The sequence below is a fragment of the Saimiri boliviensis genome, chromosome 17, assembly GCF_048565385.1.
Source record: "Saimiri boliviensis isolate mSaiBol1 chromosome 17, mSaiBol1.pri, whole genome shotgun sequence".
In the NCBI taxonomy this organism is placed as follows: domain Eukaryota; kingdom Metazoa; phylum Chordata; class Mammalia; order Primates; family Cebidae; genus Saimiri; species Saimiri boliviensis.
In genome coordinates, this window is record NC_133465.1 from 71,629,686 (window position 1) to 71,655,179 (window position 25,494).

At 55.5% G+C, this 25,494-nt stretch overlaps 1 protein-coding gene and 1 pseudogene across 3 annotated transcripts in view; both read right to left on the reverse strand.

The window, feature by feature from the left end:
* The window catches only part of CSNK1D (casein kinase 1 delta), a 33,030-nt gene that overhangs the window by 1,167 nt on the left and 6,369 nt on the right, over positions 1-25,494 (reverse strand). Inside the window, exons 2-10 of one of the 3 annotated variants that reach the window (XM_039476206.2) lie at positions 23,768-23,878; positions 12,810-12,958; positions 11,712-11,940; positions 11,190-11,360; positions 10,464-10,612; positions 8,680-8,851; positions 8,162-8,301; positions 4,688-4,751; positions 1,365-3,548 (exon numbers count right to left, since the gene is read on the reverse strand). In XM_039476206.2, the coding sequence (XP_039332140.1) occupies positions 4,719-4,751; positions 8,162-8,301; positions 8,680-8,851; positions 10,464-10,612; positions 11,190-11,360; positions 11,712-11,940; positions 12,810-12,958; positions 23,768-23,878 (1,154 nt within the window). In that variant the 3' untranslated portion in view covers positions 1,365-3,548; positions 4,688-4,718. Of the gene's footprint in view, positions 1-1,364; positions 3,549-4,687; positions 4,752-8,161; positions 8,302-8,679; positions 8,852-10,463; positions 10,613-11,189; positions 11,361-11,711; positions 11,941-12,809; positions 12,959-23,767; positions 23,879-25,494 lie in introns of those variants that run through there. The other 2 variants (XM_039476205.2, XM_039476204.2) reach the window with 2 other exon arrangements.
* LOC141581920 (G protein-coupled receptor kinase 6-like) lies at positions 12,965-23,761 on the reverse strand (annotated as a pseudogene).

Consider the following 25,494-nt stretch of genomic DNA (forward strand, 5'->3'; position numbering starts at 1 on the left):
GGAGACCCAGAAAGGGCCTAGTGGCCCCAGATGCCACCATCCTCTGCCTTCTGAAGGGTCGGTGAAGCTCCGGGGAGGCACTGCCTAGTACCTGAAGGGCCTGCTTTTCTCAGTGTCTAAACCATGTCTGATGACAGAGACCCAGCCAGACTCAGGTTCAGAGAACAGACCCTTTAACCCCGTGCGCACTGGCCCTCACAGATCAGAGGAGATGTACATTCCACCACCCAGCAGGCCTGGAAGACAAGCAGCCCCTGCTCCCTCTCAGGGCAGGGAAACCCAGGAGGGAGGCAGTGGGCCTGGGAAGGTCAGGCAGGAGCTGGAACATGGCTCTTGCCATTTTCTGGTTGGGGCCGGTATGGCATTGAGTGGGGTGGGGGCTGAGCCTCACCCATGGCCAGTGAGGCCCCAGACAGTGTCTCAGTCTGCACCAGCAAGAGGGAACATGTGAGGTAGCCCGGAGACAGGAAGGCCGGGAAGCCAGCTCAGGATGTCTAGGCTACGGTCAGAATGGCCAAGAGGAAGGGCCTGGGAGGAGGCAAAGTCAGGGCAGGAGGGGCTGGCAGAGCGCCAGGCCACAGCCATCCCTGGGGTTGGGGCAGGAGCACGTCACAGGCAGAGTCGGCGGGACAGCCCGGGGATCCCCTCGGCACGTACCCACGGGGGGCTCAGAAAGCGACATCATTCTTAGTTCCAGCAACCTCCAAGCAAGCCACCTCAAGTCCTTGTTGCACTTTGACTACCAACAGGCATATTCTCATCTCGGGCAGCGCGACCTGCCGGCATGGCTGTGGCCAAGGGAACAAGGGAGTGGCCTGGAGTGGAGAATGGAGTGTGGGGTGGAGGTGGCCGGAGGAGCTGGGAGGGGAGGGGAGCTCACCCACGCTCGCCCGCACAGGTCAGGCGCTGGTGGCGACCAACCGGTGCAGAGCTCCCTGCTCCGGCAGCCTGAGCCCCTCAGAAGGGGTCCGCTGCCGGGAGGTCCCGGGGAGGCGGGGCGGAGAGGCACTGCACAGATCTGCATCTTCCCGTCTGCGCAGGGCCAGCGGGGCAGCTCCTGGGCTTCACAGAGCGCTGTGGCCCTCTGGCCACGGGAGGGCAGTGGAGGTCAGAGGCTCTCCAGACCCACCACACAGAGCTCACGTGGGCTTCTGTGTGCACGCCGGAGCCTGGGCGGGGAGCATGGGAGGAGCAGCTGCCACCCCTCCCTGCCCAGCAGGAGGCCCAGCGTGTGGCTCTCCCAGACCAACAGGATGAGAAAGAACAAACAGCCGTCTCAAAAAAGGATTTTTACAAGGTTTACCCCAACACATGGAAAAATCTCAAGCCGATGAAATAAAAGACCACATGGAAAGGGCAGGGAAGAAAGGTAGAAGTCATTATGAATTTATTATTTACACAGTTGTTAAAGTACACAAATACAGTGGCCATACAAACGCACAGCTTGGAGACTGGTTGCCAGAGCACAGGTTGACACGGACGTCCTACCTACATTTCCTGCACGGGACGATGGGGACTAGATACCGGGCAAGGACTGTCACAACCACACTCCAAGGACACAACCCAGCAAGGTTCAGGCCGGAGCCCGGGCGCAGAGCTGCCTCGCACAGATGCTCCGGCGCTACATCCAGACCACGGATATTTACAAAGCAAGCCTGCGCCACTTCAGGCCGCAGCCGTTGGCAACGCCTTGCTGGGTGGGAGACAGCTACCCTCAGGAAGGCATCAAGCAAAAAAGAAAAATCCCTAACTCGGCTCTGACCCACCCCAACCTCCCGCTGTACTTCCAGACACACAGCCCCCACCTGCTCAAAGCCCTACACTCCAAAATGCTTACAAAGTAACCAGCTTAGGATTCGGAAAGCACCCACGGGCTCAGACGAGACGGCCAGCCGGCTGGGACAGTGCACAACTGTGTTCTGGGGTGCCTACCAGTTACGGCGTCCGGGGAACTCTGGGGAAGGGAGGGAAGAACCAAGGTGCACACCTTTGGGGCCCCCGAGTCCAAAGGGAATGTCCTCCATGACAGGGCGATGGAGGAGTGCCCACGCACACACACTGCACTGCGTGTCTGGGTCGGGAGTGCACGGCCACTGGCTACCACCCAACTGCTACGGAGTGAGAAGCGAGAAGGCATCCTGGGAACTACAGGGCACAGCAGCGTGGAGCCCGGAGCAGCACCAGCTCACGGAGGCCGCCTGCCTTCTGGTGGGACTCAGCCCCACGGACGCTGCTTCACTTCCAACAGACACGCGCCCAACATAAGGTCGAAGAGCGCAGACCCTACTTCCTCAACGCGGAGGTTTTGGGTCAGGCTGGGAGAGTCACCTGCTCCTTGACACCTCAGGGTGAGTCCCTCTGGCCCGCTGGCTTTTCTGAGCTAGTCTTGGCACCTGGCGAGGGCGGCCCCGCTGCTGGTTTTGAGCACAGGCACACACACACAGATATGAGTGCCAATTGGCACGGGAGCATTTACAGTCTGTTAAGAGAATTTACCAAGTGCAAAGGCAGCAAGGCAACAAACACCACAATAACCACACACGCCTCTCGGTTAACAATCCCCTCCCAAGGGACCAGAAATGCATCTCCCACCTTTAATCCTGGGACTCCCAACTATCTATCCTGCTAGGGTCTCAAAGCCTCTGCTTCCAAGTTCTTCAGAGTTCCGGCTGCCTGCCCACTTTCTGGGGAAGAGTGGCACTGCTTTGCCTGCTAACACCCACCGCACCCCTGCTCCGAGGCAGCCTGCCGTCCCTAAGTGCCCTCTGAGGGCCTCAAGAGTTCCCAACGCCAGGCATTTCAGTTATAGGAGGAGGGAGGGTGAGACCCCAAAACCAGGTAAAAGAGGTCCCGCCACATCTGTGCACACACACGCACCACAGACTTCTGATGAGAAATCTCCTCTCCAAAGTGGACAACAAACAAACACAACACACACCCTGGAGATCCGCCTGCACCCTCTCCCTGCCTGACTCCACTTCCTACACAAACGCCAAGCCAGCGTCTGGCTCAGGATTCCTTAGAGTCAACATCTTTTTGTAAGACCGCAAAAACAGACAAGAAAGAAACAAAAAAGACAGATTTCTTTACACAGATTTAAGCCAATAATTTTTAGCAAAATGATACAAAACTGTCTTAACCAAGTAGAAGATTGGTAGTTACAGTGGAATCGTCAGGGAGTACAGGGCGGCCACCACTGGGGGGAGCTGAGAAGCCCTGGAAAGGGCGTCTGATTCTCTGCGATTCTCTCCGCTTTTCTTCCCAGCCCCTTTACAACCGAGTTCACGTGGGGGGCTGTGGTGCAGCCCCAGCGGTGGCAGCTCTTGGAGTCTGTCCGTTTAGTTTGCTTCCCCCATGAGCGTCGCTGGGTGAGTGGCCTGGAGAGCTCCCGGTGTTAACATTTCGGTCCTAGACCGGGGGACGCGTCACTAGTAAAGCCATTGGTAACAGAGTAGATCAGCCATGCATTGTCTGCCCTTCACAGCAATAAGGAGTTCTCATCGGTGCACGACAGACTGAAGACCACTGGAAGCCACCCGACCAGGAATCTGTCGGAGCCAAAGCACAGGAGAAGGTCAGCATGGGGCCGGGGGAGCCGGCCAGGCACTCAGGCACAGATACCACAGTGACGGCGCCGGGCAGGGGACGCACCGCCACCGCCTAGCCCCAGTCTAGACGCCTGGGCCACCGGCCACACACACAGGGGCCTCTGTGGCTGGAACACGTGCTCAGCAGAACCAACGACAGGAAGACAGGAAGGAGGAAGAGGCATGCAAGCAAGGTGCCCGCGGAGCCGAGCTCGGCAGGGTTGGAGGATCCGAGGCGAGCGGAGACAGGCGCTCCGGCCTCCCTTCCTGGAAAGGAACCTGGTGTCTGAAAACAAAGACCCCTGCTCAGGGAAGACGTGAAAAGCAGTTCCCGTCAACACATTTCCAGAGTGTGCACAGTGTGAAAACCGCGGCGGGCCTGCCGGCGGCACGAACCCGACACAAGCACAAGCCCCTGCTGGAGGAGCCGCCGAGCACGTGGCCGCCGAGGAGGGAGCGCAGCGAGGGCGTCGGCCATGCACCGACGCGGGGAGGGAGAGGGCTGCGGCTGCAGGAGTTCATACAGAGACGGCTGGGCGGAGACCAGGTGTGAAAAGAAACACAAAACGAGAGCAGAGAGAGATGAGACAGGAAGAGAGAGGCGACCAGAAAAGCCGGCATCGCAGAGACCACCAGGAGTGTGGCGCAGCAAGAGCTTAGGAGCCCCCAACACCAAGCGTGGAGCCACTCAGCTGAGCAGGACACAGACGCCCCTCCAGGCACGGCCGACCCCAGACAAGGCACCTCAGGTACTCGGGGCACCCGCCTTGCCGCTCCTGCCCCATGGGCGGGCACTCAGGACAGGAGGGGAGTGGCGGCACGCTGAACGCAGTCACAGGGAGGCCACAGGCCATCAGGACGGTCTCCTGGGGTTACTCTGTTCCGAGAGTCTCTGTGGACAGCCTCCCCCCAAGACTGGGCAGTGGACTGCCGCCGCTCTGCACCACACAAGAGTTAACAGCAGAAGAAGCCTCACTCTACCTCCAGCACCTGGCATGCAAGCCCAGCCCACCTGCAAGCTCCCACGGGTGGGCAGGCGGGGCATGGTGGCTCCCACCCACCCGGCGCTGCTGCCTGGCGCCCGCCACACGCACACTCACCCAGTGCTGCCTTCCGATGGGAGACGAGCAGCTACTTGCCGTGGTGTTCGAAAGGAATGCTATTCTGAGGTGGGGAAAAGACAGCCGTTGGTAAGCGTCCCGCTGGCCCCGACTACCTGTGTCGGCCCTGTGTCCAGACGGGTGTCCTCGCCTCAACCAGGCCTGCAGACCCCTGACAGGGGCCGGCTGGGGGAGCCCAGGCCTGGCCCGCAGCCTCACTTGCCTCTCAGGACTGGCCTCTGGATGAGAGTGGCGGCCACTCCTCTTCCAGAATCACTTGCTCTTAAGGCCAACGAGGGCGAGGACCTTCTAAAGCACTAAGAGAACCTGATGCCCTGCGGGATGGCAGGTGCTGAGCGGCCCGACCGGGGCTCAGGGCACGGCCTGCAGGCAGGGAAGAGACGCACATCCTCGCCGGTACGACAACGGGGTTCAGGCCTGGCTCTGAGCAGGGGTTGATCAAAGCGAGTCATCGACCGCTGGACTGATGAGGCTGCCTTCTCACCAAGTAAAAACCCCAAACAGACTCAGCAACTAGATGGCCTTTAGGGCAGAGGCTACTGTGGCCAAAGAGACCTGGCCGAACACCAGCAGCCCGAGGAGAGAGGGGGCGAAGAGAGAGCGGACCCATGCGAAGTCTGGGCTGGGACAGGGTCCTGCAGCTGTGGGGGCCTCAGGGACCCACACGCAGGGCTACTACATGGTCCTCCCCTCATGCAGACCCACCCAGAGCCAGGAAGGCCCAGGAGACCTTTCTGCCGCCTCTTCCCATCTCCACGGCGTGCACTGACTCCTGAGAGGAGCAGAAAGAACCAGGAAGAGCAGCAGCCCAAGGAGGAAGACTGGCCGGGGATGAGTCACTGCCCATGGCGCCTGTCTCCAGCTCACCCGAGCAAGCAGGTGAGGCACACAGAGGAATCAAGCCTCCAGTCTCCCCGCTCCGGGATTCACAATGGGGACTGCCGGCAACAGCCACTGACCACATGTGCTGGTGCTGGCAGAGTCTGGCAGGAAGAGGACACAGCCGAAACCTTCCCGTGAGGTGGGGAGCCCTCACCATGCCTCTCAGGAAGGGCCCCCCAGAGTGCCCAGGGGCAGAGAACAAGATGCTTCTTTTGGAGGGAACACACCTCCAAACCACTCTCTCTGGAGACTCCTCCCTGTTAGAGCCCACATCACATTTCTTCATGTGAAGGCAAGTGCCTAAAAGCCCAGCCATGAGTTCCTGCCATAGCAAACCATGGAAGGAGGTACTGTTCACCACCACACTGGGGGCTGGTGGCTGCGATGGCCATACCCAGGTGCTGCCGGGGCCGTGTGCTGAGAAAAGGCGGCTAGACTCAGGGCTGTGACTGCCCAGCCTGCCTTCACTGCTCTCAAAGATGCCAAACCGGCCCGGTGCGGTGGCTCAAGCCTGTAATCCCAGCACTTTGGGAGTCCCAGGTGGGTGGATCACGAGGTCAAGAGATCGAGACCATCCTGGTCAACATGGTGAAACCCCGTCTCTACTAAAAATACAAAAAACTAGCTGGACATGGCGGCGCGTGCCTGTAATCCCAGCTACTCAGGAGGCTGAGGCAGGAGAATTGCCTGAGCCCAGGAGGCGGAGGTTGCGGTGAGCCGAGATCGCGCCATTGCACTCCAGCCTGGGTAACAAGAGCGAAACTCCGTCTCAAAAAAAAAAAAAAGAAAAGATGCCAAACCATTAGAGACTTAATTTTCTTTAAAAAAATAAACAAGCAAAAAAGCACCCGGGCCCCTTCCCTAGTCCTTTGTCAGCCAAGCGCTGGGGTGAGGCCGTCCACATCCAGTCGGCGCCCAGCGTGGGGACAGCCCCTGGCTCCTGCTCCATGGTTCAGGGGCCACAGAACCGCCACGTCAAGAGAACAGGCGGGCACAGGCAGACCCTCCTGGGACCTGCTCCCAGGAACTGAGGTGTGGTGAGGGGTGGCAGGGGAGCCACTTCCTGCGTCCCCCGAAGGCGGCCAGAGGCTGTGGAAGGGAGGTGAAACCAGGGCTGTGCACGTGTAAGGGACCCACTCTCGTGACGCAGGCCGGACCCCTCATGCCCAATGCAAGTAACCACAAAGTCACAATCCCTCCATCTTTGGTCTCTTCGAGAGAATGTTACAAGAAATCCATTTCTAGTTAAATTACTAGTGAATTAGAAACGTGCAATAAACTCACTTTTTTTTTTTTGAGGCAGAATCTCACTCTGTCGGCCAGGCTGAAGTGCAGTGGCATGATCTCAGCTCACTACAACCTCCAATTCCCGGGTTCAAGCGATTTTCCTGTCTCAGCCTCCCAAGTAAGCTAGGGTTGGTGCCTGCCACCGCACCCAGCTAATTTTTCAATTTTTTTTTTTTTTTTTCCCCAGTAAAGATGGGATTTTATCATCTTGGCCAGGCTGGTCTTGAACTCCTGACCTCAAGATCCACCTGCCTCGGCCTCCCAAAGTGCTGGGATTACAGGTGTGAGCCACCATGCCTGGCCTAAACTCACTTATTAAAAGATTGCATGTGGCCAAAAGTGCTCCCCACACCGGCACTTTCCTGGCTAGCCAGCTACACCCAGCCCCGCTCAAGACAGTGGGCCTGGCTCCATCCTGTGACCCCGAGAGACGCCGCCCGACAAGCCCACAGCCAGACTCTAGGGCGTTTCTGAACCGAGTTCCTGCTCATCCGGAAGACCCGTGGGAGACCTTGGTACCCCCAGGACGCCTGCTGGTGAAACACAGTCCTGACAGGGCAACCCTGCACCTGTTGGTGAACAACCCAGAACGCTTTGAAGAAACACAAAGGATCCATAGGTAGAAAGCTGTTGTGGTTTGAAGAGCACGTTAGCAAACGCAAAAGACAACAAGCCAGAGCGAGGAGAGGAGAGGCTGCTGGCGGAGGATGCTGATCAGGCGCACCTGTGGCCGACCCCGGCTGCCTGCCTTTGCTGCACAGCAGGGGTGCTTCTTGTCCAAGGGAAGACAGACAAGGCTGTCAAAAGAATGGAAGCCTCACTGCAGGGCACACTAGCAGGGAGGGTCTTATGGGGAGCCCGTGGAGGTCCCTACAGGCCTCCAACCCTGGCCAGCGACAGGAATGAGGAAGGTTCTTGGGCCGGGGCACTCACAGCAATGCACCCCGGACGAGGTGTGAACAGGCGGGTGGTGCTGCCTGCGTGGGGATGGCTGGGGGCGGCAGGGCACTCAAATGGCAGGAGAAAGCCCCCACGGTCCGCTGGCCTCGGGCACCTGAGACCTGAGACTGGCCATCTGCGACCAGAAGGTGAGCCCTGTGACGGCCCAGCCTGTCTCCCAGGCTCTCCCCAGAAGCCTCATCGGTCACCACGCCTCGGCGAGATTAAAAACTCTCGAAAATGGGGGAAAAGAAGGAAGGAAACGAGCCCTTCAGAAACCACAGCCCGCTCTGGACTTGGATGGTACAGCTGAGGCCGGTGCCCGCCCGGGGGCTCGGCACCTACCTGTGAGGTGGACATGCGAGAGGTGTCCTGCCGGCCCGTGAGGTCGGAAGAGGAGATGTTGACGGGCGCCCCGCGGTGCAGCCGCATACTCACTTTCCGCTCTCTCTCCACGCCGGAGACGGGCCGGGGGGAGGTGTTAGCTGAGGAGAGGAAGAGAAACGGAGTGGGCTGCCCCCGGCTGCTGCTTCCCGCTGGAGCTTAGAGGACCCTCGGCTGCCTGGACAGTCAGGAGCCGGCAGAGCCGATGGCCACCAACACTCGGATCCAGCCGGAGGAACACGCAGGGGCATGGGAGTGAGGCTGAGGGGCTCACGCGGGAGGAACATGAGATGCGGGAAGAATCACACACACCAGCAGGTGCCCGCATTTCTAAAGGCGCCCGGGCAGCCCGGCTCATCCACTCGCAGGAGTGAGCATCACCTGGCAGGGGAAATTCCGTGTCCACCACTGAGTGCACTGCCCCCACCAACCCTGAGACACAGGAAGCTGTCCCGGAGTGCTGGGAGGTGGGCACTCACCCGTGTGTGAGGTAGGGGTGAGGGGTGTCGGGGGAGCCACTTCCTGCGTCCCCCGAAGGCGGCCAGAGGCTGTGGAAGGGAGGCCGCGGGTGGCCGGGTTCCGCGAGTGTCTCAGCCGCTCCTCTCGGTCCCTGCGCTCCCGCTCGGCGTCGTCGGCAGCCCGGCTGGCACCCTGAGGAGGGAGGAGGTGAGGCCGGCATGGAACCAGATTTGGCAGAAAGCAACCCCAGGTCCTGGGCTGCCCCAGCCACGTGAGAAAATACCTACCAAAGGGCACTGGGGCTCAAGACTGGCTGCGAAGCCGCCCGCATGCTGCACAACAACGTTTCTCCCCGTGGGATGCCAGCGCCATCCCAGAAAGGGGTCAGAGCCAGGCCTCTAAGCTCCCCCAACAATCGAAAAAACCCCACTCGCCACGGCACTTCCCTGGGGGCTCAGAACTTCCTTAAACTTCAAAATGGGCAGCAGCTGGGCCGCCTGCTCCTCTGTGAACATCCTCACTGACACGTGCAGGGAAAGGAGAGGAACAGGAACCACTGGAGGCCAGAGACAGGCCCCAAATGGTGACAGCTGGGGAGGAAAGTGGGGCGGGGATGAGAGCGTTTGGTCAGATAAGGGGTCCACTCAGGGTCCAGACCCTGCGGCCCCCAACAGTCTGCACAGGTGTGGAGGTGAGGCCGGCAGCCAGGTCTGTGCTACACCATCCAGATGCATGCGGGTGGGAAGGTCAGCTTTTAAGCCGAGACAGCAGCCTACAAGAGAGCAGATTCTAACTGCCAGTGCTGTGCAGCAGGGGCCTGCAAACTACAGCCATGGGCCGAAACCCAGCTGCCACCTTTTCCTGCAAATAAAGCTCACTGGACACAGCCACGTCCACTGGGCTACACACAGCCCAATACGTACACAGAAAACCCTAGCCCAGCCTGCTCTGAGGGCCAGGTGACTCCAACGCAGCAGGAGGGTGGCTCTGACGCCTCCCGAGGCAGCACAGCCCTGGCAGAGGACTGACCTGCCCCGCAGAACCCACCCCTCCCAGCACCTGGAGGTGCTGAGGCCGGGTCCAGGGCACCCCCACCCCGCCCTGGCCCCTGCACCGCCATCGGACAAGGCTGCGGTTTTTGTCTCCCAAGAGGCAGTTCTGCTCCTTCATTAGACTGTCACCTGCAAAGGCTCCAACTTCTATTCAAAACTGATAACTAAACAGTTTTTAAAGAAAGAACACAACAGTTACACAGGAGCTTCCATTCTGGCAGTGGCATCTGAATAGTAATGAAGCTCAGACAATGGACCCAGGGCTGGGCTGCTCCAGGGCATTCTCACACCCACACCCAGAAAGCCACAGGCAAAACCAGCTCATGACAGGGTCAGGCTGGACCAGCCGCACCTCACCAGGCCCCAACCCCACTCATCTGGTGGGCACGACGACCATGTGGCACAGTGAATGGGAAGATGCACTCCCAACCCCCGCCCCCTTCCCCTAGGATGTGCTCTGAGCCCTAGCTCTGCTTGGTGATAGTGGAGAGGGGGCCTCTTGCTGTCCACATCCAGGACTTCCACGGATCCCTCTGCTTTCCCTGATGGCATCTTATTACTTGGCGCCCCTTTCCCATAAGCAGACACCCACTCAGTCAAAGTCCTGCCCGCTACAACACAGTCGCCCATCACCGTGGGGCAGACACTCCCTATACAGCACAGTCCCCTAAACATAAGAGGCCGCTGGCCTCTGGCTGAAGAGGCAGCCCCCGAACAGCACGCGGAGCAAACGTGCTGGCAGTGCCACTTACAAATTTCAGCATGTTCCAGTCGAACACATAGTCATAGGAGAAGCCCTGGCGATGGAACAGATTCCGGAAAAGCTGCCTCAGGTACGAGTAGTCAGGCTTGTCGTCAAAACGCAAGGAACGGCAGAAATTCAGGTATGTGGCAAATTCAGCTGCAAAACAGAAACTCAAAGCTAACTCTCAAAACCCCACAGCAACTGTAGGAGTCCGTCCACGCTGCTGTACACCTCCTGCTGCTGCACACTCAAGGGGAGAAGAGCGATTCAAACACCCGTCAGAGTTCTAAGACTCCAGGCCTTAAGAAAGCATTGAAAAGAACTCAAGTCCAAAAGCACGATTTAGTTTCATCTGAGACGCGTACCCTGCGGCAATCTACAAATGCAAAGAAAAACTCTTGAGCTCCCAAAGCCGGAGGGCGCCAGAGAGGGCAGCCAGGGCAGGGAGAGGCCCCACCACTGCCCAGCTGTCCCTTTCCAGCCCCCGGGGGCCCTGCGGCTCGGGCCCGCCTCGCCTGCCGTCTGTCCAGGGCCTCCGAGTGCTCCCTACACGGATGGGCACTTGGCAAGTCAGCCAAGTCGGACAGGAGGGTCGGCTGTTACCTCTATACTTGAAAGCACCCCTGGTTCCTGCCACCGCCCTTTTGAAGGGCAGCAAGTCTCCTGAGCAGTGGGCCCAACACAAGGGCAACCCCCACGAGCGGCTCCACTGGGGAGGCCTCCAGAGACTTACAAGGGTAGCCTTTACACAACACTTCGATGGGGGTGGACATTTTCTTCTCGCTAATCCTTTCATATTTCTGTCTCTTGGTGGCCGCCTTCAGCCCCTGCCAGGGGAGGGAGCCCAGGTTGAAGTACATTAACACGTAGCCCAGAGACTCCAAGTCATCTCTTCGGGATTGTTCTGAAAAGAAAAGGAAGCGGCATGAAGGACGACACGCGTGCGCTCCTGTGAAGGCCAAAGAGCCTGCTGACGCAGCGGGGGCCACCCTCAGACACACGCCTGCGTCACTCTCACCCACAGCCGCCTTCGTGCATCCTCAGGAAATTCCCAAACACATCACAGGGGACTCGGAAACGTCCCAGCATCCCGCCTACGCCCCCACACCTGGCAGCCACGAGCCACCCCGTCTGCCGCAAAGGTCTGATGACACGCTCGCGCCCCCAGCTAGGCTGGCCTCTTCCTGGGCTGAGGCATGGAGACGCCCAAAAGGCACCCCAGGCCGAGGCCAGCGACCCCACACCCGGGGCTCACCGATGCCGAGGTGCGTGTTGATGGAGGCGTACCGCGCCGTCCCCGTGAGGTTCTTGTTCTCTCGATAGGGGATATGCTGGTGGGTGCGCGCGTCCCGGTACTTCTTGGCCAGCCCGAAGTCGATGATGTATACCAGGTTGCCCTTCTTCCCCAAGCCCATGAGGAAGTTGTCCGGCTTCACATCCCGGTGGATGAAGTTCTTCGAATGAATGTATTCGATGCGACTAATCTGTGAGCAGAGAAGCAAGGCCGTGAGATGGCACCCCAAGGTGGCCTCTGCAGGACACCATGCCAGCAGCTGTGTTCTTTCTGCCCCTCAGCCACAGCACAGTAGTTTAACCATCAGTGAGGGGGACACAGAACTGACCAAACTGTTCCCCCAGGTGCCTTCAACAACCCTCCACCCTCCACAGCCTAGGCGCTTTGCCCTCTGCTCCCACAAAACAGAGGTGAGGGCCGGGCCTGGTGGCACACATCTGTAATCGCAGCACTTTGGGAGGCCGAGGCAGGCAGATCACAATGTCAAAAGATCAAGACCATCCTGGCCGACAAGGTGAAACCCCCTCTCTACTATAAATACAAAAATTAGCTGGGCGTGGTGGCGCGCGCCTGTAGTCCCAGCTACTTGGGAGGCTGAGGCAGGAGAATCGCTCGAACCAGGGAGGCAGAGGTTGCAGTGAGCCGAGATCACACCACTGCACTCCATCCTGGGCGACAGAGCAGGACCCCATCTCAAAGAAAAAGAGATGGGGTGACACAGAGAGTGGACAACCCCACCCCAGACAGTGGTCTCTCCCAGCTCTGTTCTTCACAAAGGCTACACACCAGAATTAACAGAGACTGCACCGATGTGGTTAGGAATCACATGCGTGTCCCTGAGAGACTTAGGGAGCCACTAAACGGAAGCATGCTGTGCTGGTACCCAGAGGGTGCCCTCCAAGCCAGTCAGTCGTGCCACCTTAGCCTCGAGGCTGGGGCTCAACACGTGTCCATTTCCTCTGCGAATTAGCAGCCGTAATAATGCCAAGAACAGCAGAGCTGAGCGACCGAGTCTTTCTGACAGCAAATGTGCACCAGGTGTCAGTGCACAGTCCTCACCATTTGGTCGGCAAGCAGCAGGACAGTTTTGAGGCTGAATTTTCTCGAGCAGAAGTTGAAGAGGTCCTCCAGACTGGGCCCCAGTAGCTCCATCACCATGACGTTGTAGTCCCCCTCTGCCCCACACCATCTGATGGTGGGGATGCCCACTAGGAGAGGAAATCACACACAGCGTTTCAGTCCAAGTCCTGCTTCAGTTCCACACTGAGTCTCCGATACGCGCACCAAGGGTTATGGTGACAATCCCTAACGGGGGAGAGGTGGTGGGGGCAGAAGACTCCAGCAACGCCTGTCCTCAGGGACCCATGCTGGAGATAAAGCCCCATCCGTCAGTAAGTAGCCCAAGGCAGATGCTGGATGAGGGCCAAGCAGGCAGGAACTGCAAGGGGGACAAAGAGGGAATCAAAGCCCCACCTCCCTGACTCCAGTCTTCTAGGACAGGGTGGGAGACACAGAAGCAGCAGCAATGCAGGGGAGAAAGGGCTCAAGCAGAAAAGACCAGCGGAGCCCGCCACAGACGTCACACTGGAGAGGGAGGAGGTTTAGGAGAGAAAGCAGCTACCATAGGTGAGGCGAGAGAAGAGAGTATGTGCAGGTACTCTCATGTTGGTAGAAGTATTTGACTGGGTAAGAGAAAAGCAAAAGCAATGAAAAACTTCTGAGGATTTACACAGTAACCCAGGCTTGAAATCTACAAATCAAGGGAAGTGAGAATAAAGACACAATAAATCCAACAAGACAAATTTAAAGATGGATGAATAGTATCAGTGCTGAAGGCATAACCAACACTAAAAAGGCTAACAGGCCCGGTGCAGTGGCTCGTGCCTGTAATCCCAGCACTTTGGGGGCTGAGGAGGGCGGATCACAGGTCAGGAGTTCAAGACCATATTGGTCAAAATTGTGAAACCCTGTCTCTACAAAAATACAAAAAAATTAGCCTGGCGTGGTGGCGGGCACCTGTAATCCGAGCTACTCGGGAGGCTGAGGCAGGAGAATCGCTTGAACCCAGGAGGCAGAGGTTGAAATGAGCCAAGATTTTGCCACTGCACTTCAGTCTGGGTGATAGAGCAAGACTCCATCTCAAAAAAAAAAAAAAAAGTGTTAAAAGTTACTTCTACTTCTAACAAAAACAGTAATAGGCCCCTATTCGCCCTCAAAACCTTAAGTAAGTGAGGGAAAAACGAAAATCATAGAGCCTCGCCTCCTACGTCCCAGGGTGGTTTCGAGAACCCCAGGCCCAGGCCAATGACAGCCGTGCCTGAAAGGCAGGAAGGAGCCAGGAGAGTGGCCATGGGCTGCCTGGTGCACTGCTGGGAGCAGGGTAAGCACAAACGCCAGAGTGAACAGACCCGTGCGGAACGGGGCGTGCACAGCACCTGCCAGTCTCCACGTCCAGCATCTAAAGAAGTATAGAACAAACCTGGAGTAAGAGGTCAATTGAAATGGACTACAATGTTCACACCAGCAGACAAAGCCAAGCAAAGTTACTACAGATTTCAACTGCAGTCTACATCAAGAAGTTTTGTAACTGGCCAGACTCAGGCCTATAATCCCAGCATGTTGGAAGTGGAAGTGGGAGGGTCACCTGAGCCCCAGTTGAGACCAGAATCAGCTGGGCGCGGTGGCTCAAGCCTGTAATCCCAGCACTTTGGGAGGCCGAGGTGGGTGGATCACGAGGTCAAGAGATCAAGACCATCCTGGTCAACATGGTGAAACCCCGTCTCTACTAAAATACAAAAATTAGCTGGGCATGGTGGCACGTGCCTGTAATCCCAGCTACTCAGGAGGCTGAGGCCGGAGAATTGCCTGAACCCAGGAGCCGGAAGTTGCGGTGAGCAGAGATCGCGCCATTGCACTCCAGCCTGGGTAACAAGAGCGAAACTCCGTCTCAAAAAAAAAAAAAAAAAAAAAAAGAGACCAGAATCATAGTTAAGACCCGTCTCTACAAAAAAAAATTTTAAAAATTAGCTAGGCATGGTGCTGTGGGCCTATAGTCCCAGCTACTTGGGAGGGTGAGGCGGGAAGAGCACGTGGGCCCAATTAGTCGAGACTGCAGTGAGCCGTGATTGCACCACTGCACTCCAACCTGGGTGACAGAATGAGACCCTGTCTCAAAAAATCTGAAGAAAAAACAAAGGCATGAGGAATATACATATATATGTGTTTATGTTTGATTTGGGTCTTCTACCTATGTTTATATTTAAACAATCGTATATATCAATCTGAAAATGTGTATCAGATATATATAAGCAAACACACATCTACTCTCAGATTCTCCCAACAGCTGCATTGTACTCCACAGTTGAGCATCCCTAATCTGAAAATCCAAAATGCTCCGAGTAGCATTTCCTTTGAGCATGTTAGCACTCAAAAAGTTTCCAATTTTGGGTCTTTCACATACTCAACCTTATTACAGCTTTGTGAATTATTCTCTCTCTATGCAGCATTACGGATTCTCCAGTTCCCGTTCTCCACTCCAATATGGTATAGTTCCTCGTGTTCCAGATTCGCCTTCCTTCTTTCTGCACCATCCCTGCAATCAGCTGCTTTTCTCTCCAAGCACTTGGGGCTCCTCTTTCAAGATAGCGTCTTGCTCTGTCGCTAGGCTGGAGCACAGTGGCATGATCTTAGCTCACTGCAACCTCCGACTGCCAGGTTCAAACAATTCTCCTGCCTCAGCCTCCCGAGTAGCTGGGATTACAAGCACGCGCCCCCACGCCCAGCTAATTCTTGTATTTTCAGTAGGAACAGGGTTTTACCATGTTGGCCAGGCTGGTCTTGATCTCCTGATCTGCCTGCCTCAGCCTCCCAAAGTGCTGGGATTACAGGCATGAACCACTGCGCCCAATCTCAGGCCTCCTCTTAACAGAGAATACTTGGAAAACGTCGAAGCCCGGCATGCTCAGTGTTCTGGGCTGTCACTCCTTCTAAGCCCTTCTCGTGGCCAGAACTACACAAAGTTTCGTCAGGACAGTTTTATAGTAAGTTCTGGTGTTTGCAGAGCAAATGTGCCTCTTTTTCACAAGTGTTTTAATTAACCCTGGCCCTACACTCTCCTCAGTGAATTCTAGAGTTACCTTGTCATATTAGAGAAATGCCTGGATTTCGATGGTAACGTCACTGAGTGTTAGGACCAACTTTGGGAGACCTGACAGCTGACATCTTCCCTTCTCTGAACATGGAGGAGAATCAGGCAAATCTTCCTTAAATGTCCTTCAATAAAATTTACATATTTAATGCACACGCATCTGTCATAAAATTTATCCCTAGAGATGTTTTTGCTACTGTAAGCAGTATCTTTCAAATTAATTTTATAACTAATTGTTGTTGGTTTAACAAAATGAATTGATTTAATATTTTGATCTTAAACCCGCTAAACTCTCTAATCTGAGATCCCCATGTAGGAAATTACATTACTAGCATTTTTTTTTTTTTTGGCTGGGCACATGTATCTATTGTCATGAGGGGAGCCCGGAATGTTTGAGGGTTGTCCAGGCACGCCCCACCCCTCCTAGGGACTGGGCTCAGGCGTTTCTGAAAGAGGTGTCTTCGGGACAGGGCCCGGCATCAGGGACCCGGCCCTGGGAGCTGGAAGGCAGAGGCAGACCTATCTGGGCCAGCTGGAGCAGTGGACTGATGGGTCTCACAGCCAGCCCAATCTCTGGCCACTTTGGCACAGGCCTAGGGGATACAGAGGCCCCAGATCCAGCTCTGACATGCACTGAGAAGGGACAGCTTTGGGCCCCACTGGGTAGTGGCCTGAGCCCAGGGCAGCAGGGGCAGGCATGAGTCTTACTCAGAGGCTGGTGGGGTGCAGGGGGGCGGCCTAGCACAGTGCTGAGGGCGCAGGGCTGTGACCACCCTCAGCCATCCAAACTGGGCCAGAGGAGCCTTGAGTTTGGCAGTGGCTCCTCTGCCAGCTCCCACTCTCCCAGCCAGGGCTGGCTGCCCCCAGGAGCCAAGGCGGGGGTGCCAGGTCTGCTGTGGAATTAAGAACACTTCGGTCGCTGTAGACATTCGTATAAATACAGAAAGCTCCGAGCTTCACAGAGAAGAGCCGAAGGGACACACCTTTGTCCCAGGGACAGCCCAGGCCTCGCCACACTCAGCCAGGCCGGGGCTGACGGGCGGAGGACGCTGGGAACAGTTCCGTCTGCGCTTCCCAGGCCATGACTTGAGTGGACACTGGGGAAGACCACTGTGCAGAACTGTGAACGGTGCTTGTGGTAGCTGCTACCAACCACCGGTGGGGACCTCAGGCTCAGGGCTAGAGGTGGGTGGGGAGCTCTTCCTCACTGTCGCTGCAGTTTCCACAGCAATCTTGGCAACTGGAGTCTCTGCAGCAGTCCCTTTTTAGGGGGTGCAGCAGGTGGCTGGCCCTTCCAGTCCAGGTCTGGGAGAACTGAGCCATTGAGCCCAAAGACATTCAGCTCCTGCAAGCACCCCGTCTCCACCATCTGCTCGTTCTGCCAGGGGATGGGCATGCTGCCTGTGGCAAACTTCTGATCAAAGTCTTGGTCGGTGGGCTCCAGCTCCACGCCCTTGACAGTGGAGAACTCTCAATGCCCAGAACATGCTTGCAGCAGACAGCCTGGGGATCAGGCTTGAAAGGTGGCTCCAGCATGCTGGCTCCCAGCCGACTGAAGTTCAGCTTCTGAAAGAGGGGTGCTCCTTCACCTCATGGGCATTGCCCCCACGACACCCCAGACGTTCGGTGGGGTCCTTGCAGAGGAGCTGGGAGTAGAGTGAGCGGGCCTGTGGAGAAACACGCCCCAAATACTCCTCGGGCACCTCCTTCACCAGCCGCTCCACCCCCTCCCGCTTGATCGTCTTCTTCCTCTGCTGGAGGGGTGACTGGCCTGGCTCTTCTCATACAGGAGGCAGCGCAGCACCCACCAGTCAGGGCTGAATGTGCACCGTCCGTTCTTCACCACCTCTGGAGCCGTGTAGCCCACAGTGCCCACACAGCCTTGGATGGTCTAGCTCTCGGGTACATGCACAGCCAGTCCCAGGTCGGAGATGCGGATGTGGCCATGGTCACCCAGCATGACGTTCTCTGGCTTTCGGTCGCTGTACACGACACGCTCCCGGTGCAGGTCCTCCGGGCCGCAGCAGGTCTCGGCGGTGTAGAAGACAGCCCGCGCTCTGGAGAAGCCAGCATGGCCCATGTGGCAGATGTGGAACTTGAGGTCGCCTCCGTTCATCAGAGTCAGCACCAAGCACAGGGCGTCCTTGGGTCTCACAGGCATAGGCCAAGCTCACTACAGACATACTGTTCACTTTCTCCAGGATCTGCTTCTCATTCGGCGCCACAGCCTTCCCCTTCTGCTTCTTGATCTGCTTTTTCTCTAGCTCCTTGCAGGCATACATCTTGCCTGTGGCCCATACCTGGCAGGCACACACCTCCCCAAAGCCACCTTTGCCCAGGACTCGGTACTGCCTGAAGGCGTTTTTGGTCACCGGCTGCCTTTCCAGCCACTTCCACTGCAAGAAACAGCTGAATTAGACACTGTCAAGGTCATTGGCAGAGGAGGCCACGCTCAGGTACTTGTGGGTCAGCCGCGTGAGGTCCTGGAAGAGATCTTTGCAGGGCACCTGCTCCAGTCGCTGGGCACAGTCTGTCAGCAGCTGCTGGGAGACCTCAGGGATGAGGTCATGACCCGTGTGGCTCAGAAAATTTTGCATCAGTCGCCGCCCACATGCTTTCCGCTTCCCATCCGGGGTCACTTCATACTCGGCTGCCCCATCCAGGAAGGCGACACAGCGACTCAGCTCCAGCCTCGTGGCACAGAACTCTCGAAACGGCAGGCGCCCGACGGGCTGCCGCTCACACGGGCTGTGGTCATCACGCTAAAGGCTGAGCCGCAGCCCCTCACACTGGCTGATGTGGGGGAACTGGAGCATTTGCCGCCATTTCTGGCTTTTGCCTTTGCGATTCCCATCGCCACCTTCCCAGGCCTTGAGTAGCACCGTGTTCGCTGCGATGTTCTCGAGCTCCATGGGCTGCGGCGGCCGGGCCCACGCGCGCGAGTTAGGGCTGGATGGCGATCAGCGCGGCTGGGCTCGGCTAGCAGTGACTGCGCCGCGGCCTCCCCAGCCGCCGCCGCCGCCGCCGCCAGTAACAGCACGTTTATTTCTGCCTTTTTCATCATTCCCCTGCCCTGCTGAAAACAGTGTTGTGCGGCTGAGGATGATGTAACTCGCTGTGCTGCAGGGGGAAATAGAAATCTGCACACCCACCTCAGAAAAACAGATACGTATCAATATGCAGGCTCCTGCGTTATCTTGCAGAACTGGACACTTGCACGCGCCAAGCAGCAGCCACCGCACCTTCAGACGTAGGTGTGCGCACAGGTGCCCCAGACACACGGACAGGATGTGCACAAAAGCACTGTCCCTAAGAGCAAATGCTAGACAGCCCCAGGGCTCAACGCAACGCGTAAGAGGAAGCTACTTTATAGAGCTATGAAGACGATCAAAGAATGAAAATCAATTACCTACAGCTGCAATCTGTGGGGAAGAATCTCAGGAATACTCTGGGTCAAAAGTTACAGAATACAGACTGCATCACGTAACACTAAAACTTTCATGTACTCAAAAGACGTATGTGGCATGGACTCACGATCCATCTGTAACTGAAGGTGTATTTAATGACACCATCTTTCTTTCTTTTTTTTTTTTTTAACAGGGATCCTGCTCTGCCACCCATGCTGGAGGGCACTGGCGCCATTACAGCTCCCTGCAGCCTTAACCTCCTGAGCCCAAGCCATCCTTCTGCCTCAGCCTTCTGAGTAGCTGAGACTACCGGTGTAAGCTAATGCCCTGGCCTATTTCTTTTTTCCTCCAAAACATCTCAGCAGAATGGTATCTCTCGTTAGCTGTAAACAATGTCCCCCATCAACCATGGCATTAGAGAATAGACGAAATACAATAAAAGCAACATGTTCTTGGCTCTCAATGGACTTACTGCTACTGGTGTTTTTGCAGGAATAAGTGAAGCCAATGGGTTTGAAAACAAAGACCCAAGGCTGCCCGCGCCCACGTGTGCCAGTCATTCAGGGATGCCCTGCTGCCCTGGCCAGGCGCTGTCACGTGGGAAGCGGCCACTCGTGCTGCTATTTGTAGTCTGAACATTTGACGCTTTCCCCTCATGGTGCCCAAAGACAGCTAGACCAATGCGTGGGGATAAAACACTGGGGAACAAGGCCAGATACATGAAGACATGCTCCATTCTGACCTGTCAAGTTTCAATACACGTGTGGAGCCAGGCGTGGTGGCTCACGCCTATAATCCCAGCACTTTGAGGGGCCGAGGCGGGTGGACTGCCTGAGTTCAGGAGTTAGAGACCACCCTGGGCAACACAGTGAAACCCTGTCTCTACTAACATACAAAAAATTAGCTGGGCACAGCGTGGGCGCCTGTCATCCCAACTACTTGGGAGGCTAAGACAGGAGGATCACTTGAACCTGGGAGGCAAAGGTTGCAGTCAGCCGAGATCGCGCCACTGCACTCCAGACTGGGTAACAGACCAAGATTCTATCTCAAAAAATAAAAATAAAAAGTGGGGATTGAGTATTAATGCAAATAGAAAATTTTATGAAGTTTTTAGCAATTTTTCTATTTTAGCAAATAGAAAATTTTATGAAGTTTAGCAATTCAACCCTAAAATGATGATGTGTAAAATGTATAAAACTGTAAAATGTTTCTATATAATTTCATTATTTGGATTTTGAGAAAGTTTCCTGTAGGATGACAAAGAGCTGTGAACTAAGTAAATGTCCTCTGCTGAGGGGTGACCCAAGGAGGGGGTGGTCTAAAGCTGCTTTTAGGGGACATTAGGATTGGGAAGAGCAGTTACAACAGTCCCTGGGTTTTGCCTGCCAGTCCAATTCTGGTTAAAACGAGGTGTCTATCCAAGTCTTCCACCAAAATAGCTAAGTTTAGTCTGTTTCTGCTATTTCAGGTATTGAATCTATTGTCCCAGTCAGATTCTGGACAAGTGGAAGCATCCAGGGCACACTCCTGATGGCTGAAGACCATGCAGCATGGCCGCTGTTCCCTTCTTTGGGAGCAGACAGCTGCTTGCAGTAGTAGCCTGGGGGGCTAAAACGCTCAAGTTCAAGTCTGTTCTCTGTGAAGTTATACAGCCTTCTATACTCAGTTTCCTCATTTGCAACACGAGTCTGAAGAGCTCAGTACCCACTGCCCAGGACTGCTGTGGGCAGTGACTGGTAGGTTTTCAATGCTCACTCCTCCCAAGCTGCGCAGAACAAAATGCACTTGGCATGGAGCTTTCTCCCCGAAGGCAGCCCCCATCAGGCCAACGTAAGCAGCATCAGAACCTGGCACCACCGCTTGACCCTCACATGAAAGGAAGGAAACCCACAATGAGTGGTGCTTGCTGCCCCTGTCAGAGACAGCAGGACAATCTGTGCCACCTACAGCAGACACCACCCCGGGCGGCGGCAAGATCTGGAGGTTTCTGGGTGAAGCAATTCCTTCCCGTTATTTGTCAACTCCCCCGTTCAGTCTCAAAATGAATTCAAGAACCACTGCCAGAATTAGGTGTTCTGCCTTCCCGGACAGAATTTGTTTTCTAAAATGCAGATCTTTAGATCTTCACAGTATCCAGCCAGGCACAGTGGCTCAGGCCTATAATCCCAGCACTTTTGGAGGCCAAGGTGGGCAGATCATCTGAGGTCAGTAGTTCAAGCCAGCCTGGCCAACACGGTGAAACCCCATGTCTACTAAAAATTAGCCAGGCGTGGTGGGTCACGCCTATAATCCCAGCTACTCCAGAGGCTGAGGCAGGAGAATTGCCTGAACCGGAGGTTACAGTGGGCCAATATCGTGCCACTGCACTCCAGCCTCAGCAACAGAGTAAGACTCCGTCTTACAAACAAACAAAAAAATCTTTACAGTATCCACCAGGTATGCATTTAACACAGAAGACCTGACTTACGTTTTGGAATGGTCAGAGACATGGCGACGCGCTGGAACCCCAAATGGGAGAAAGCCCATTTCTGAAATCCTGGTTTCCAGGATTCTAGAGAAGGTACATGGGCAGAAACAGGAAGGTACAGGCTTCTTTACTCTCTTAAGTCACAGACCACAAGGGAAGCAACTTTGCCTGCCAGGGGCCTTCAGCACTGTCTGAAGAAAATTTTGAGAATCACAACCGGGGGCAGGGGTGCTGCTAAGACATTACCGTGCAGAGAACACACCACTACAAATGGCACCAGTGCCAGGTGGAGAACTCCCGTTCTGAACCACATAGATTCTTTTCGGTTCAGGGTTGGCCTGCTTACCCAGCGCCCATCCTGAGCTTTTAAGGCCTGGCTTTCTACCCTTTGCCCTGTGCACCCGACTCGCAAGTTCCCCTGAAGATGTCTCTCGTAAAAACTTAAGGTTTTACTAGACCCCAGCCTGAGGCTCCTGCAGGCCAAGGCCACATCCTGTACCACTCCAAGACAATGCAGGCCCCTGGCCCTTGAGAAACAGGTCTGCCCTTGAGAAGAAGGGCCGCCAGAGGACAGGCTCCTAGGGCAGGTCTCTGCTGGCCTTTCCTCGGGTTGGTGACGGGATTTTTCATTCCTGCGGTCTTCTCTGGTCATATGAGGCCCAGGATGGGACACACTGGACACCCCTCTCTACAACAGGCTCCCCAGGACCACAGGTGCCACCAAAGACATTTTGTGTCACGTAAACCTAGACATGTCAGTTTCTGGTAGTAGCACAGATTATGTTGCTCGTGTTGAGAAAAGATGTCAAAAAAATCAAATCAACAGTCCACACTTTCCCCTGACAAAAGGGCTAACAGTGGCCCTCAACAGGCTTTCCTGTGGCTGACTGCCCAAGAGGGCTCACCCAGCCCACCTACACATGTGCCACGGAGGCTTCTGACTGGGAGGGCTCCACAGACGTGGTACAGCCACTCTTCAGAGAACAAGTCCTGTTCCCAAAGAGGACTCCTGGCAGGCCGCAGCCCTGCTGCTGAGACACATGCTTCACAGCTCTGAAATGCCCACGTGGAATGACCTCCTGCTCCATCAGCTGAATTGTCTGAAAGTCCAGACAACTTGTGAGTTGGGACTCTGAGGTCAGGACGGGAGCACTCTGTCTCCACGCCTGGCCCACCATGGCACACCAACTACCTAAGGTGCTAGGCTGAAGGCTCAAAGAACCGGGACAGTAACTGAGCTGGAAGAGGTCAGAATGGTTGCCAAGTTCAAAACCCCTGTTTTGCTCAGGAGAACACAAGCCCAGGGTGTGAAGGGACTCCCCCAAGCTCTAAGCAAAGCAGGCCAATGACCAGAGGCCTTACTCAGGGATCACACATCAACAAGGCCCCAGTGTGCACCACGCATGCCACCAGCACAGCCCCATGACCGCTGAGGGGCACACGACACCATCAGGAGCACGTGTTAAAATTCACACAAACTCTTGATTTCAGATACCACAAGCCAATATGAAGCCAAGGAAGGCAGTTTAAATAATAGTATAAGTTTTTTGGTTTTTTTTTTTGACACAGGATCTCACTCTGCCGCCAGACTGGAATGCAAGTGGCACGATCTCGGCTCACCACAACCTCTGCCTCCCAGGCTCAAGTGATTCTCCTGCCTCAGCCTCCTGAATAGCTGGGATTACTATTACAGCCAGCATCACCAGACCCGGCTAGTTTGGAACTGCTGACCTCAAATGAGTCACCCGCCTCAGCCTCCCAAAGTGCTGGGATTACAGGCGTGAGTCACCATGCCCAGCCCATAAGATGTTTCTTTGTGTTGAGGGAGGGCCTCCGGACCTAGGGGTCTCTGAAGGAAGCTGTGGCCAGTGGGTCAGGGTGTGCACATCTCCCTCCCTTTTGCCCAGACCCCGTTTTGGGCAAAAGCAATGCTGCGTTGCTATTCTCCCTCATCAAACAGAACCCTGGTGTTCCCATGTGACCGGTAAGGACCTACCTCCTCCCTGCATCATCTTGTAGATTTTGCTCTCAATGTGGAGCTGAGGGTGTTTGGTTTTGACACATTCAAGCTTGATGGCAACTTCTTCTCCTGCAGCAATGTCCGTACCTTGATAAAGAAAGAAAACCACAAACAGGAATTATCTGGTATCCACCAAATAACCCAACATGCTAGAGAAACGACAAGCATTATGTGAGGTTTCCAAGAAGGATCAAGTGATGGATGCTTTCTCCTTTCTAGCGTAGTAAGGTGGGCGCATCGGCTGATACATCTCTGGGGAAAGTTATCCTTGTTCCCGCTTTTACAACAGGAAGAATCTGAACTGCACAGAAAGCCTGCGCTGCTTCCATCGCCTGCCCGCCAGTCTCAAGGTGCTGCAGCTCCCTCTTGCACAGTGGTCCCTCTGGTCTGCGTCCTCCATCAGCCCTGCCCAAGGGCCCCTGCACTCACCCACCCCAGACAGCCTGTGGTGGAGCTCCGGGGTGCTGCTCCCTTTTCTCCACACTGCCTTGATAGGCCTCTGGGGGTGGTTTGAGTTTCCCTCTGAGTAAGGGCTGGGTTTTTACCCAACAGCCACAGCCCCAGCCCACCCAGCCCTGGCACTGCAGGCAAACACCCTCTACCAGGCAGAGGAAGGCCCTTCTCCCTTCCTGGGGACACGAAGCCAGAAGAATCACGTTTTCAAAGCCCTAAATGCACTACCTATCAGCACATACAGATCACACCATCTTTCGTTTGTGGTTAAAACCAATGACATATCTAATACCATGACGACTGGGCTATGAGTTTGGAGGCAAAATTACACTTTTTATCTAGAAATGTTCATCTCTGCTTTACTCCAGTAAACAACAAATCTGACAGCCACCTTCCCTCTCAGATTCACCCACAAATACTCCTTTTGAATCTGGCCCAATGCCTTCCCCTCATCCACTGCATGAGGCATCCAAGGAGCTGTAACCAAAGAGAAGAGAAAAAGACGCCACATACAGCACATACCCAGCTCTCCGCTCCCCTCACACGTCCCTTCAGAGTGTAAGACACTGGAATCCTTCCCAACAGTGTGGCTACATGCAAAGGAATTCACACCAGCTCCAGCAGCCCAGACAGAGCCCTGGGAGACTGTGCTGGGCAAAGCGACCTGGCTAGTCCTTAATGACTCAGTTTCTCTTGCCAATGGAGATCAGTGGTGAGCTCTGATGTCTGTTTCATGAGAGTTGTGGAGATGAATGAGTTCAGAGTTTCTCATACAGCTCTTTGAGATTGTCTGATGAAAGGCAGGGTAAGGTCAAGCGAGCACCAGAGCAGCCTGCTGATACCCATATGCATCCACTGAACACCCAAGAACCCCCTAGCCTGGCCAGACGGCGACATGAGACGTGCCACTTCCAGCCTGGGCCCAAAACCCATCACCACTGCTTCGTTCCATAGGAATCACCACCCTCTGGTCACCAAGAATGTCACTTACTATCAACAGAGATTCTTCAGGGCACTCGAAAGAAAGACGTAATAAATTTTGTTCTTCCTGCCTACAGCTGGGACAGTCTATCCAATTACAAGAGAAATGACTTCATCGAAAAATGTACTGTGCAAATGAAAAACGAACTCTGAGTTCCTTTAAGGACCTGGACTCTGAACTCAACTCGCCAGCCGGGAGGGAGGGTGACTCATCCCATGTAATTATGTCAGCAGCTCCATGCACCCCCAAGCAGGCACAGCACAGTTTC